The 15,984-nt window shown below is 31.9% G+C and overlaps 1 protein-coding gene across 2 annotated transcripts in view; it reads right to left on the bottom strand.

The window, feature by feature from the left end:
* The window catches only part of MS3_00006174 (uncharacterized protein), a gene marked incomplete at its 5' end in the record, with an annotated part of 262,766 nt that extends 256,978 nt beyond the window's left edge, over positions 1–5,788 (bottom strand). The window contains one exon of one of the 2 annotated variants that reach the window (XM_051214294.1): positions 4,927–5,788. In XM_051214294.1, the coding sequence (XP_051067445.1) occupies positions 4,927–5,464 (538 nt within the window). The remainder of the gene's footprint in view (positions 1–4,926) is intronic. The other variant, XM_051214293.1, reaches the window with a different exon arrangement.
* Positions 5,789–15,984: the final 10,196 nt, after the last annotated feature.

Raw genomic sequence — 15,984 nt, 5'->3', positions numbered from 1 at the left:
CGTTACAACCCTAAAAACTCACAAATCAATTATGATATGTTTGATTTCATTCTTCAATGCTATTATACAAAATATATTTCGAAACTTATCTATCTTCTTTTTGATGGAGTTTTGTTCTGTGAGCCTTTAGTGGCCCGTGGATCTGACTCCAATTAGATTGTATGAATGTTTGTTATCGCCTATCCTCGTATATAATCATCGACTTAAATCGCGTTAATCAATAACGGAATTAAATAAGTCAAACAACGAGAATGGACTTGTGAATACATATATTTTGTACATGAAGCGAATGGAATAGAGAGAAGCAAAACGACGCTCAGTGGTGATGGTGGGTAAACCAACTCCCATTTAAACAAGCGTTAATTAATGTTTATAGTTACACAAAAGTTACAGACATATGATGAGTAATGGGATAAGAAATGTACACACACGCACTTACACGCTCATATAAAAACGGTCAAGATTGATAAGCGAATAAATAACAAGGTCAGAATGTGACGCAAGTAGAATGAATAGAATGGGCTGTCTGAAAGCTAGAATAAGGTATATGAGCTTAACATAATAACCGACACTACAAGCTGGATGGTTTATTCGTGGAGCTTTCATCGTTCTTCCGAACGACTTCATCAGCAAAAATTCAGGTAGATTTCTACCTGAATTACAAATCTCCTCCACTTATCTATCTACCTCTGATACTTTTTTTGTTTTATTACCTCATAATGAAATCAACAACAACAAAAAAATGAATAATTTCGTCTTATTTTACGTTACGTTTTCATCAAAACACAATATACAAAAACTACTTCGTCCCTCTTTTTTCTACATTGTCTATTACTGAGAACGTTGACATTAGATTTTCATTAGACTAAAATGAACTAGTTTCTTTAAATTTGGCAGTTTTTGTTTGTTTGTTTTATTGAAAAAGATTAGTAGATTTTATTAAAATCTTAAGTTAACTCAAGAGTAAATATACATGCAATGTGAAAAAGTATAAAAAAGAAAACCAGTTCTTTTATTATTTATTTTCACTATTTGAATACATGGTACTGTAATGTTACTTCAGGTAGACTTCTACCTGAACTATAAATCTTCTCCACTTATATATCTACCTCTGATATTTTTTTGTTTTATTTCCATCACTGTATCATATATGCTATTACTATTAAATTTGATTTTGATAAAGAGAATAAAAAAAACAAAGTAAATACACTGTTTAATGAGATTTGCATGTTTAATTTAATCACTTTTGGCCGTTCATTTAGTTTTCATCAGACAATTATTATTATTATTGCTAAATCTATTTTAGGACAATTCTTTTAATGTTGGGTGATCACTTGGTTTTATTTATCGAATTCATTTAATCAGTTTGTAATGTCACTATTAAGTTAACTAACTAAATGGCTTTTATGTGATACTGTGGTGTGGGTTACTTATCTCCACACATGTAGTATATAACGGTGTTCAGGCATAGAATGTATTTTAGTAGAAGGTCGATGAGGAAAGAATGAGAACGGAACTCATGAACAATGAAATTCGAGACAATGGATTGATATTTGCAACAGGAACAGTCAAGTTTGAGATGATGGATTGATATTTTGCAAATTAACGACTTACTATATGGTTCTCAGATTTTAGTGAGATGTTCTGTAATTTTATGTTCAAATGCATTCGATTGTCCGCACTTGTGATTTTATTCACTACAATATCATGTGTTTGAATACAATGAATACGATCTCCAATCATATCTTATTGTGATTTTTATTTGATTGTATTTTTTTTGTTTTGAAATAGTGGGGAATTTTCAGTGTGTAAAAATACGTAAAATTCTTTTTATACTTGGATTCCATTTTATAATTAGATTACATTTTACAATAGTAATACTAGAATACATTTTTACGATTATGTTAATGAGTTACTAGTCTGTGTTCGTAAGGAGTAAAAACGTACTGTCTGCTTTATATGGTTAATGGTTGATGAACTTTTTTTCACCTAGTCTCTGACTGACTGTTTGACTATTCTCATCAACATGTGTTCTCTGAATTATATGATAAATAAGTATTTGTAGAGATTCATCGGTTAGCCTTCATGACTTGGTTTCGTATTTACTATGTACTTCTACTGAATGATGATGAAAGGTCAAATTTGTTTTTAAACTAGATTATTTATATCAAATAAGATACTATTGATTAATTTCAGCAGTTGAAATCATCAGTCAATTGGAGCTAGACCACCATGGAAAACCTGGAAGCACAGATAGTAACTCACTAATGACAATGGTGGATGTGTCGCTCAATTTCGCGGACTAGTTGAAGTTAGGCATTAACACCGCTGGGTGCCGGCTCACTGGTATACTGGTTAAGCACCTGGCACGAGACTGACAGGTCTTGGGTCGTGGATGCACACTGCTGAGGAGTCCCACAATAGGACGAAACGGCCGTCTAGTGCTTCCAGGTTTTAAACGGTGGTCTAGCTTCAATTGACTTATGATCTGAACTGTTGAAATTGATACAATCTCCACAAAACTCCTCCTGATTCTATTAATTAGTTTTGTCTAAAATCTTCAGTCAAGTTCATAATCATTTCAGAATCTATACTGAGAGCTGAAACAATTATTAGATATGTATTGTGTTAAAATAAGTGAAATAATTCATCAAGATTAAAAGTAATCATTTAAAAATGAGTATAAGAAAACCAATCCATAGTTACAAAGAACTAATAAGCTTTACAAATGATTTACATTTTTAGCAAAGAAAAAGGTTACTATTTCAATTCAATACTCAAATTAACTTTTTAATGAAATCAATTAAAAATCTTATTCTGATATTTATGAATCTGAATCATAAATCAACAAAAAAAATAGGAACTATTTCCTGAAAGTAATAATCAATATTTATTTATTTCAAGTAATTAGTTTATTACTAGTATAGGGGTTGTGGAGATTATTAAGTTTTTGATTGAGATTATGAACCGATTGATGTTAGACTAGTGCTTCCAGGTTTCCAAAGGTGGTGGTCTAACATCAATCGGTTCATGATCTCAATAATTAGTTTATGTTATCTCTTTGATGTTTCTTTCTTTCTTTTTTTAATATAATCACTGGTTGAAATGAATATTTTTTTCTCTCATTAAATCATAACACCCTCCTCTTAAATGAGTGAATTGTTTTAAGATAATCATTATTATTTGACATATTTCTTTTTTTCTGTATCATCAACAACAACAACAAATTGTAGTTGATCTTATCACATTCTGTTTGAAAAAAAATGAACAAAACAGGATTTAATGAGATATATATATATATATATCTTCCTACTCATTTCTATATTGAATAACAAATAAATGTTTTCTATACTTATCAGATTAGATAGAATCAGTGGAATATTAATTTATACAAATGTAGTTGAGTATTTGATTATCTCTATCTTAATCTTCACATCCATCATTCCCAATTCGTTTATCGTAATTACCTTGATAACATTCCCCCCTTATTATATATTATATTCACACAACAATCTTATTATTATTATCTCAATTGACAAGATTAATTTCACGTACTATGCATTTTGTTCACACAAAATTTTTTTTTGCATTTTCAACTTTGCTATAATACTATTCTCTATTTATTGTGATTGAATACTTTACTGTAAATCATCCTGACCTTTATTGAATGACCTTTCTAATTTGTCAAATATTACAATTTTGAGGTATATATATATCGTAACAGATGTAAACGTTCAGCATTTCTAACACATAACATTGTTAAATTCAATAATACTTGCCTTATTTTTGGCCTGTGTAAAATATTATTATGGACTTATAACTGTAGAGCCTGATGATGAAGTTATTGAAAACAATTGTTCACTTAAATATTCTTCATTTTTGAATATTTGATATATATATATATATATATATATATATATATATATATATACATAAAACCCTAACCCTAACTTATATAGGTATCATTATCAATGTTTGACTTGATAATTTAATGATAATAGCTTGGATTAATTTTGACTTAGTTATTTATACTCTGAAGAAGTGGCTTATACTATGTCACCAAACGTCAGAAAAGTTAATTTATTTATAAATTATGTAGATTTGTTAGGTTATTAGAATTTGTGTGCCATATATTCATGATTGTTTGTTGATGTGTGATTTACGAAGAACTGACATCACTGATTTTTGTTACAAATATTTTATAAGTGGTTTTAAATAACTTTATGTTCTTAGTAGCCCTGGAATATTTGACTCTAATTTGATCGCATGTTAATAATTGTCGAAATATACATGCCGGCTATCCTCATATATAATCATCGACTTAAATCGAGTTGGTGAATAACGGAATTAAATAAGTCAAATATGATAATTAATTTTGAATACGTGTATTGCATTCAATCGTTAATGCAAACACACGGTCAAAAATGAAGTGAAGAGAGCAAAGAAAAGAGAATGAAACAAAATGACGTGCGGTAGAGAAGGCATGTGAGCCAATTCAACTTAAGGGTTACCCAATATTTATAGTCAGGTTGAATAGAGGCGAGACAAGGCAAAAGATAAGAGAGGTGATGCGAATAATTAATAGGGTCAGCTACTATATGTTCTATGTGCAAAATAATTTAATCCCAGAGCTTCCGTTCGTTCTGGACATCTAACCTTATACCTACTTTGTAAACATACTGGATTTTGAGAAGTGCTGCTAATAATTTATTATTAGTTTTAAAGAGCCCACCTTATCCTTAAAATAGGTGTTGATAATTGTGTACAGAACAATAATGAAACATCTATAATTAAACGATTTAGCACACACACAAAAAACACAAAAAACTATCAAAAATGATCACTAGAGTTAAATATCGGCCTCATCAATAAAATTACAAATTACAATATATCTTCCACTTTTTTATTAATTTAAGAGAAACTTACGTTCATTATAAAAGTTTCCTTTGTCTCTCCATAACATCATATTCCAATCAATAGATTCCATATTTAAACATGTTTTTGTAATACTATTCATGTAGTTTTTTAATCTATAAGGATTTGAATAGTGAGATCTTATCAAAGTTTCATTCATTTTATTATCATCATCATCATTAATATTCCAATGTATAGACTGATCATTCATGAAATCCACTGTACTACTATCTTTGTCTTTTTCAATAATATTTTTAATTGTTCTCTTAATTATTACTGATGACTCATCGATTCCATAATTATTCCAATTTAAACTATACTTTCTATCAGATATTGTATAAATATCAATGGATATAAAAATACCAGTACAAAGAATCAATAAAAGTAGCGTAGAATTACGCCATAATATCCAGTTTCTATCATTCTCATAATGTATTAAATTGACTTGTGAATTATCCATTATATTGTTAATTTCTGATGGGTTATTTTTATCACGTTTATTCGTATTATTTAGGAATTTCAAGTTATTATTACATTGTATTTTATACATGTATTTTAAAAGGTAAATAAATTTTTTGGTAGTTCTCTAAATAATGTCTTATGTTTGTGGAAGTGTTAAGTAACTTCCTCTCCATTTATCTTTAAATAATCAATAAATATCGATTTGAATGTTACTTATTTTAAATGATTTTTTTTAGTCCCAGGAGCTCACATTGTCCTACCTAAAGAGCACAAAATCAATAAAGGGACTTTTGAGTGAGACTTCTGTGTTTTTGATATTATAAATATGATTATCTTTTACATAAAAGAAAATGGGAAATTGAACACTATCAATGCTAAAATAATAAAGAATTTTAAAACCCAGTAAATTATCCGTGTAGATGAGTTAGTTGTAATTCAGCTAACTGTGATTATGATGGGGCCTGGATTTCATCCAATGAATATTGCTCTAGTAAGCATGATTATTGGCTAGTTAGAATTGACCAATCATAAATGAAAGAACAGCTATTAAGGTAGACATGGATGGTAAAGTTAAAACGGTAGGAAAGAAACATTTAAAATTATGATATTAGATACCAAGGATGTTTTGTAAGATTGAAAATTTGGTTATATATGTAATACCAATAGTTTCAACTACTCCAGATTGATATTCACATGTGTAACTGAATTAATTATAAACTATGTTAAACAATTATTTTAAGAACTTTAATAGACCTAATAGAAAGTAAAAAAGACTTTCTTTCACCAATAAGGCTTAGCACAATATCTGTAACTGTCTTCATATAACCTAAAACTCAATTATGACTTAAATAAAATATCAGTCACATTGGAGTTTTTAGGTGTATATTTGATTGTCTCTATACAGATTCATTCAAGTTTTGAACATAAATCTTAATGACGAACAATTCGATCTAGTTTATAATATTTAATAACAACATTTTTAGTATAACATGGTTACAAACTGAAACAAGGACTAAATTGTTCTTGATAATTACAATCAGTAATGCATCGTTACGTAAGGTAAGAAAATCGTATGTATATTAGTTAAAGGAGACAAATCAGAATATATTTACATATAAATAATTGATAATAACGTGATTTGTTCATCCTGTTTCATGCTTAAAAATGAATACCGAAAAATCTGAGTTTCTTTTTCTTTTTCCAATCGTTCATTTCATCTGGAAACCATACTTTTAATCTGCTTTCTTCCATTTAAGATTAGAAAATGCTTCTTTAATACTTTTAATCCAAACGTTAAAAAAAATAATTTAAATCGAATTTAATTTCAAGTGTGACCAAATGAGTCTTGTTTCACATCAAAGTTATGGAGTATTATGAATAAATAAATAAATAAATAATACTGTTGAAAAAGTAGAAACCCATATATGATAAGCATCATTATTTCATATGATAGGATCATTTCTCTATAAACTGTTGGAAGTTTTGAAGCTTGTATTAATGATTTAAGGAATGATATGAATGTAAGAATATCTAAGATAAATTATTTATACATAGTTTAATATTAACAACTACATTTGACAGTATTATTTCTTACTTTCTTTTCAGTATAAAAATGGATATTAAAAACTTATTCCTTATTTTACAAAATAGTTTCATATCACAAATCATATTGACTACAAAAGCGAAAGAAAGAAATTGTAATACATATACATATAGCATATGACTGAAATGCCTTTTCGGTATAATTAAGGCAATATCGAGGCATATGCACAGTATGCACATATGCCAATAACGCACTGATCAATTACAGTCTTAAAAAACTCAATGAGAAGATACAAACCAAACAATACCAAGTGAATTTAAATTCACCCCATTGCACAAGCAAGTGACTATCAGGACTCAGTAGCTGAGTTGATAACGTGATGGCGTTTGAAGCGAATGGTACTGGGTTCGACTTCCAGGGTGAATATCAACTTTGAGATGCAGGTACATCCAGCTGACGGGTCCCAAATGGGACGAAACGCGCATCCTGGATTCCACGGCTAGCCACTATCCATCATTGCTTTTCGGTATAATGTTCAAAAAAATAGGTTTAATCTACCATAAAATAAAAATTTCAGATTGTCACTTTTCTTTAGACTGATGTATTACTGATTGTACATCATTGAAAAATTCATATTCAATTTAATTTTCAATGACTCTCTGTCTTTAATAGTAGAATGTTTTTCTTTTGAATGCAAAATTACAGTGACTTCTTAAAATATGAAAATCATACATAATATACTTCATTTGTACATCTTTTAGCAGTTGTCTCTGATAAACTTCATCGTTACCTTATTCTTGTTGTTATGATATTTACACTCTGTTTATATTCTTGTTCTTCTTAATTCGATCTTCTCAATTTTCTGCTGTCAGGCATTCTACTTCAAACTGATGTTACAAGGGCGGCTTGCTTGAGCATCTGGGCTACCTGTTCCTGCCATCCAGATATTTCAACAAGTTATCTATTTTTGTTTGTTTTAATATATTAATATGTTTATTAATCGCATGATGTATTCTGCTGAGTTTCTGAAAATTGTACAACCTTTCGTTGTCAAAGTTACAAAAAACTCAATAAGAGCCAATGTGGTTGCTGGCAATATGCAGCGAAAAGAAAGCACATTATTCAGATGTTCATTTACTGAACTGCTAACATCTAACTGGCGATCACTCAATATTTATCGCCAGGACCGACCAAGAAGAAAGAAACGGAAACTTGTTGAAATACTTTACGCTGAGAATTCTATATTGTACCAAAAATATAATATTGAATAAAGCTGATGATAATAATAATAATACTTATATCTGTCAACATAAACAACATACCCTACAATATGTATGTTTTTAATATTCTATGCGTTTTTGTTCTGCTCATTACTCAACCATTGAGATTTCTAGTTCATCAGCTTTTCACTCATGATATTGATCACAACGATAAAAATTTCATGAAATAAGAATTTCTGGTTTGAGTTTCAAATGTACACCTTTTGATAGCATAGTCAAATAATTTTATATGAATCATTTAGTGATTGACAAACAACAGATACATACTAACGACATACTACAAATCTTAGATAAATTCCACTGTTATAGAGTCCATTGCCAAAAAGTTCCATACTAGCATGAAACAGCTGTCTAATACTTCCAGGTATTCAGTGGTGGTCTAATAGTGATCGATTCATAATCTCAACGAAAAAATTCAACAATCTTTACAATTCTATAGTTATAAATAATTACGAAAGCAATTTTCCCTTTTAAAAAATGATTTCAACAATTCATATTATAAACACTTATTATTATTCGAGTATTTAGTATGGGAAATATTTTTTTTCTTCTTTGAAATCCCTTTTTCTTAAAGTTTTCCCATTTGTTTCTTTTTTTTTTCTTACATAGAAATTTGCTAATAATCGATGAAAAAGACCCTTAGGCCATACACTTTTGTTTTTACTCTTTTAACTAAACGTATTAACTTTTACTTAACTAATTTTAATAAAGAATTTAATAAACAGTTTTTATTTTGTTTTAAATATTCTTCTATTCCTCATATTTTCTTAGTTCAAAACTGTTAAGGATCATATATAAATCGTGCTGAAATTAGAAATGTTGACAATTTGTAGTACAAATGCGTAAGAAGTAATCATGATTAAGGTGACAAAGTGTATAAAACTATTCTACAATTAAAACACGAAGTTCAGCGAAGGGATCTCTTTTCAACGAATTTTTTTTATCAAGCTATACAATCGTATATACATGAAAAAGTACTAATTCCGTGAGAAAGTGTGAACACAATTAACCAAGATGATGTAATAGAAAGATTCTAATACTAGATTACGTAATATGAATGATAACGATAGATTTAGTGGATATAATAAGATAATTAAAATGCTTTATAATAATTAAAGGTCATAGAGATGCAAAAAATAAATAAGGTGATATAATGAGCATTTACGAATAAAACAATGAGAATATAAGACATAAGTAAAGGGGGAATGCAGTAATAATAATAATAATAATAATCAGAATGGGTTTTGTGGAGATTTTTTAGAAATTTCACAGATTGAAATCATGAGTCAGTTGAAGCTAGACCACCATTGAAAACCTGGAAGCACTGGACGGCCGTTTCGTCCTAGTATGGGACTCCTCCCAAGTGGTGCGGGATCGTGGATGCGCACCGCTGAGGAGTCCCATACTAGGACGAAACGGCCGTCCAGTGCTTCCAGGTTTTCAATGGTGGTCTAGTTTTAACTGACTCATGATTTCAATCTGTGAAATAATAATAATGATAGGATAATCAAAATAATTAAGGTCAAGGTAACGATAACGATAAGACGTACTTCTTTTGTACGCATAGTTCTGGTTTAAGCTCCTGGATGGTAAGAGCTTCGGCTATTTTTAAGAGTTGGATACAAAGAAATCTGGGTAGATTTAAACCAATCATATAAACAACCTTAAAATCAATTTGTAGATCTTTAGAATGGTTATAGTCGATTAGGTGTTTCAGTATAGAACTACTAACTGCTTTCCTTTCCCCCTTATAGAACCAAGCTGGAATATGTTCCCGTATCCGAGTTGAAAGCGAGCACTGGCTACGGCCAATGTACCTTGCTCCACAAGAGTAGGTGGACTGGTAGATGCACATGGAGGCGACCAGACACGGAAGCTTATCTTTTATGGATACAGAAAATAAGTTCCTACTAGTGAAGGTTATTCGCAGTTTAGCGGCGTTAAATGTTCTTCTAATAGTTGTTGTTAGACGGTTTTTGATTACGTCTGGTGTTCGATCACCTTTAAATTCCAGACTTATATAAAGGTTTTGCTTCGGAATGGAACAACTAGATTTCTTGTCGTAACTACTTCTATTCATATTCTTTTCTATGAACCGTTCTGGGTAACCATTTTCCGTCAAGGTTTTCTGGAGGAATTCAAGTTCTTCGTTAATGCACTCCGTACTGCATATCTGATGTATTCGATAACATAAAGAATGGATGAAGTTTCTCTTCCTACTAAACGGAACCCAGTTATATAAGTTGGTTAGCTGGCCATTCCATGTTTGTTTTCTAAAGATGGATCTTTCTAAAGAACCATTACTCTTTAACATTGAATATGATATTGTATTCCATGTACATATCCTTAAAAAAAAGTACCTTTTGACTATATTTGAATACCTATTTCTTTGATATCCTTCCATGTTTTTTAAAAAGTAATATGAAAGTAATCCCGTGGTTAGACTTTAATATTTTGTCACATAATATCATATAAACTTCAGTTTATTTGTAATGTTTCAACTATCTAATTGATTTATGAGATTATCAGAAAAGGTTGCTTAACAAATACGAACAGTGAATTGTAACGTGATATCTTAAAATTAAATGGAAACATATTGTAGCTGAACTTTTTATGATGACAAACACCTATTAAATTATTATCCGTAAACTGATCTATATGTTCAGGTATATGGTTAAAATATTTAAGACCTGTCACTTTACGTGCACCAAAGACCTTCTGTGACATTAAATTTGCGTAATCAAACAAAAAATTCGGAAATCAAGAATATAAATCATAGGGCTATGATAAGTGAAATAAACAGCTCTGAATCTGTTTTATGTTCAAGTGTTTATCAAAATTATAACTGCCAGAAGGAAGCCAGTTTTTACTCACCTATTTTTTTGTGACAGGTTTTTTTTAACATTGTTCATTTAATAATTCAGTTGTTATTCTTAGAGCTATCGTAATATTATACTCACAAAGAATTATAATGTACATTATTTTTATCGTTACTGGCTGTAATGGTAGCGTGCGTTAATTATGCGGACAGACATAAGTAGTATAGAGCAGGAATTGAAAATAGAATCCTTACCAATAGAAGCATGAAATGAAGTGAAGAGGAAGGAAGAGGAAGAGCAATTGTATAAACAACAGAATTTTAAAAAAATCATGAAGTATATAAAGGACAACTGAAGGAAAATCAGCAAATAATGTATTTAATGTACAATTTTCATATTTTATGAAGGCACTGTGTAACTTTGCACGAAAAAAGTAATTGATTTTTGCTATATCTTGGAGAAGATTGAATTACGAGTAACTTCCGAGACCTAATAATGGACTAATATTATCTATATATTCCTATGGTATAAATATTCAGTTATTAGATTATGTATATTTATATTCATCTTGTTATAAGCTTCATTTTGACCTATATATTATTATTGCAAGATTTACTGTTCCTAAATTATGCTCAGTTTATTAACTATCGTCTTCCACGTTCACAGCCACTTATTGGTTTATTTGTGTATGAATGTTATTTCCTATTTTATGGTGCGTTACGGTCTGTTTGGTTGATATATAAACCCAATATGTCTGAAATAAATGTATTCGCATAGTGGAAGCTGGTATTGGTGTTCTGGACTCAAGTGGACGGGCTAGGCGAACATAGGACCAATAAGAACGCTAGGCTGCTCATACTGGTCGAACGTCATTGGTTTGGCACCGTGTTAAGTTGTATAAGTCGTGTTTAGACTGGCGGATATATCACGTGATAACTAGCGGGCCATAAAGAAATAACAATTTTCCTCATCAAGTCTTCGTTCACTATATTATTATTAATATTACTACTATTATTATTATTATGAGTAGTAATAGTATCTAAAACTCAGAAATATTCTTCTTCTGTCGTTAATTTAGGAATCAAAAGATATTAAATAATAAGGTGTATTTATGCTTTAATTGTTTATCCCATGAGTAGTATACACTGATTTCATTTTTGCTATCTCCGAACATCTACTGAATAAGGACTGAACTTACTCAACAGCAATACTTTAAATGACACTGATTGATTACGTTATTGAGGTTCATTATACGCCACTCCATCGAAATGAATTTATAATGCATATGAATACCAATATATGTCACTTATTCGAAAAACACTGGCTTCAAGGACTATCAGACAAAAGAGTCGTAGTATTTGGTAAGATTCGGTGTCAGACGACCGATATCTGTGTTATTGATTAAATCAGTGAGAAAAAATATATAATCTTCTAAACTATCTACGTCATGTTGTGAAAGACACAATTCAAAATTAGTGATGTATTGGGAAGCAGAAACCTCTACTTTTTATATCTAATGAAAGACATATTTACATTAATTTAGGCCAAGTTAATCAATTTGGCTCATTTGTCCGAACTTATTCGATGTCGACTCCCAGTTAATTATCTTCATTTCCATCTTACCTTTGGTCTATGGTCCACTTTGAAATTTTTCATTTTCATCCACAAAGTTGGATCAACTATAACCACATTTCCGTTTGGGCTGTTCTAGCTACATCACTCAGGTGAAACCGATTAGCCTAATTAAATGTCCATAGTTCCCGAAAAATACTCTTGTAGATGTTATACTATTGGTGTCGAACGAGAATGATATGAATCCCCTAACAACGTAATCTTACGTCAAAGGAACGCCAATTCATAACCGTCTACAGCTGTTTACTCTAACAGGGTTGGCAGGCTACTTTGCTTCCATGATGTTTAAAAGAGCAGACAAAAGTTTACCAAGTAAGTGATTGTTTCGCATGCGTAGCGAGTGTGTACAAAAGAAAACCCACTTCTACTTTTTCCAGTTTCATAATATGCATTAATCAGTCCACTTTAGTTCAACTTTGACGATACTCGGGAAACATTACAATGTTCTATCTAACTCCACAGAGTAAAGTATAGAGCCCATTAATTCAAGAATATTTGTTAGGTTTGAATCGTCACAAAACGAACAACCGTTCAAGACATATTAATAAGAATAAACACATGAAGGTTTTGAAGATTATACTTCAAACCTATACAAAAGGCAATCAAACTCGTTATACGCGCTAAAGCATTCAACAGTTAGCTAAAGTGTACATAGAATATTCCCAATGAATAAACATGTGAATTTCGTGTATTCTAATTAAAATACTTGTGAGAAACTAACTGCTGTTCTCTCTTTGGTTCATGTCTGTGATATGAGTCTAACCATATTTAATAAGTCGTTTCTCTGCCTATCTGCACAGACAAATGAATGATGTCGAATTTATCACTTTGAAACTGAGATCAAACCAAAGCTAATTATTTTTGGTAGAAGAGATGGGATATGCTTAGCAGTGGAACAGGGGATTTGCGTTTCGTTCCATTTAAGACAAGTCAGATGGATGTACCTGCATCCCAGAGTTGATACTTACTCTACGACTCAAACTCAATACCAATCACTTCAAATACCACTGTTTTATCTACTTGGTCACTGAATTTAGATACCCACTCGATTGCGCAACAAGGGGAATTCAAATTCATATGTAATGGTTGGTTGAAGTGCTAGCATTGCTTACACTGGTTTTTACTTGAAATTCATTTGTTAGCCGCCTATTCGTGACTTTGCAGTGTAGTCCGTCACAAAAAATCCTTATGATGGTGAAAGTCACCACAGGTACACCACAGTGTCGAAGAAATTTCCATAAAGTTCTCCTATTCACGCTATCAAATGCTTTGTCATAGTCAAGGAAGATGATGCATAGTACCGAATTCCATTCAGCTGATTGTTCAACGATGATACATAGTGTCACGATTTCATCCTTACGGAATTCAGCCAGTTGGTCACGCATTTGTGAGTCTACTGAATCTTTTGTCCGGTTCGGCAACACTCTTTCGAAAACACTCGTGGTACTGATAATGGTGGGATGCTTCTGATGTTTTCGCACTTGCTGAGATGGCCTTTGATTGGCATTTTGATAAGTTATCCTTCCTTTCAGTGTGTCAGAATTTGTTCCTCCTCCAAAATCTCCATGCTGCTTTCCCGCTTTTGGTTTATCTAATGGTCATCCTGACTTTTTTGATCGTTGATGGAGTGACAGCTATAAGAAGGTCTGTGTTTGCTACTTCGATTTCCAGTGTATTCAGTGGAATTGGTCTATTTAAGAGTTCCTCAAAGTGTTCTACCCATCCGTTCCTCTGTTCCTTGATCTCAGTGATTGTCTTGCCCTCTTTTTCCTCGATCGATCTCTCTGGTTTAATGTATTTTCTTTCCGGTTTCTTCTTTGTGTCATAACTGTCTCATAAGCCCTTCTCTTGCAGGTTTTCCAGCTTTCGTTGCCCTTCCACATATTTCTTCTTGTTGGCCCTAACGCTCCTCTTCACTTGTTTGTTTGTTTGTGTATTCAGCTTGTGCCTTGACTTTCTCTGCTCTTGTTCGCCTGTTGTTAATTGCTGTCTTCTTGTTCTTCTCTTAAGTTGTGGCCAGGGTTTCGACAGAAATCGATTTCTAGCGATACTCCTTGAGGCCAAGAACCTCCTGACGCGTTGAAGTAAGTGCTTCTGTGATCTCTTTTCAGTTGTTCTCTATGGTAGTTTCCCCTTCTTTGAGTAGATCTTGTAAGGCTTGGAACCTGGTGTTGGCAGTTATCTTGAATTTGTTGAGTTTGTCAGTATACCGAAAGAATTCAGTATCCAATCATTGCAACGCTGTTTGTTCATTTGCCCAATGCTTCTTCAGCTTAGGTTTCATCTAGGCAACTACCAGGTGGTGATCTGAAGCTATTTCAGCTCCTCTCTTGGTTTTCACGCCATCAACTGTTCTTCTGAATTTCTTAGCTATGTGCATATGATCGATCTGGTTCTCTTTAGTGTGGTCCGTTGAGACTCATGTAGCTTCGTGTATGCATTTGTGGAGAATATTGTGCCACCTATAACCATTTTGCTGAAGGCACATAAGTTTCAAACCTCTCACCTTTCTTGTACGCTTCTCCCAGTTCATGTCGTCTGGTGATATCTTCACACCCGGTGTTGTCCATTTCGACTGTCGTTCAGATCTCTCATCAAAATGGTCGGATTCTTTTCTGTGCACTTTTCTATGACCCACTGCAATCTATTGACGAGGGTTGCTGAATGGCCAGTCGGTACGATTTCCAAACCGCTCCTAATAACTCCAGACTAAATCTACACAGTAACTTGAACACAAGAGAGCTTAAATGGTTTTACCATTTTACCAAGGTTAATTTCTACTGGATGGGGTAGCTAATACCATAACCAATCATCCCCCTTTATTTGGGCCTGGGATTGACAGTAATCTTAGGAAGGCTCCAGACGGTATTATTGCAAAGAAAACTGAGAATCTTCAGCTGTTGAAACTTAAAGACACCTTCAATAATGCAAATAATCAAGCTGTTATAGACTCATATCTACTTACATATAAGAATTTGTCTTATCCAGTGATTTTATTGTACTCTGTTAACTTGGTAATGGAGTTTCTGACTTGGTGACTTGGTGACATCAGACTGGAATATTTAGGAGACAGAAGAAAGTCTAAATACGGTTTACTTATCAATCCGAAATAGCATGCAATGTGGCTCTTAACTTTTAGTCAATTTCATGAGTCAGTCGTCCCGAAGTCCCGTTCAAACAACACCTAAAGATTCCAATAACCTCCAACCACCATGTAATAAGATATTGCTTATGATTATTAAAATACTGTATTTCACTAACAGGATTTGTAACTTGTATGAAATGGAAATCTTTTAGTACATTCATGAACGCCTTCTTTGTAATTATAATGTAA

Source organism: Schistosoma haematobium, chromosome 2 (assembly GCF_000699445.3).
Source record: "Schistosoma haematobium chromosome 2, whole genome shotgun sequence".
NCBI classification, from domain to species: Eukaryota; Metazoa; Platyhelminthes; class Trematoda; order Strigeidida; family Schistosomatidae; genus Schistosoma; species Schistosoma haematobium.
Note: the sequence above shows the minus strand (reverse complement) of the source record. Positions and strands in the feature narration are given on the sequence as shown.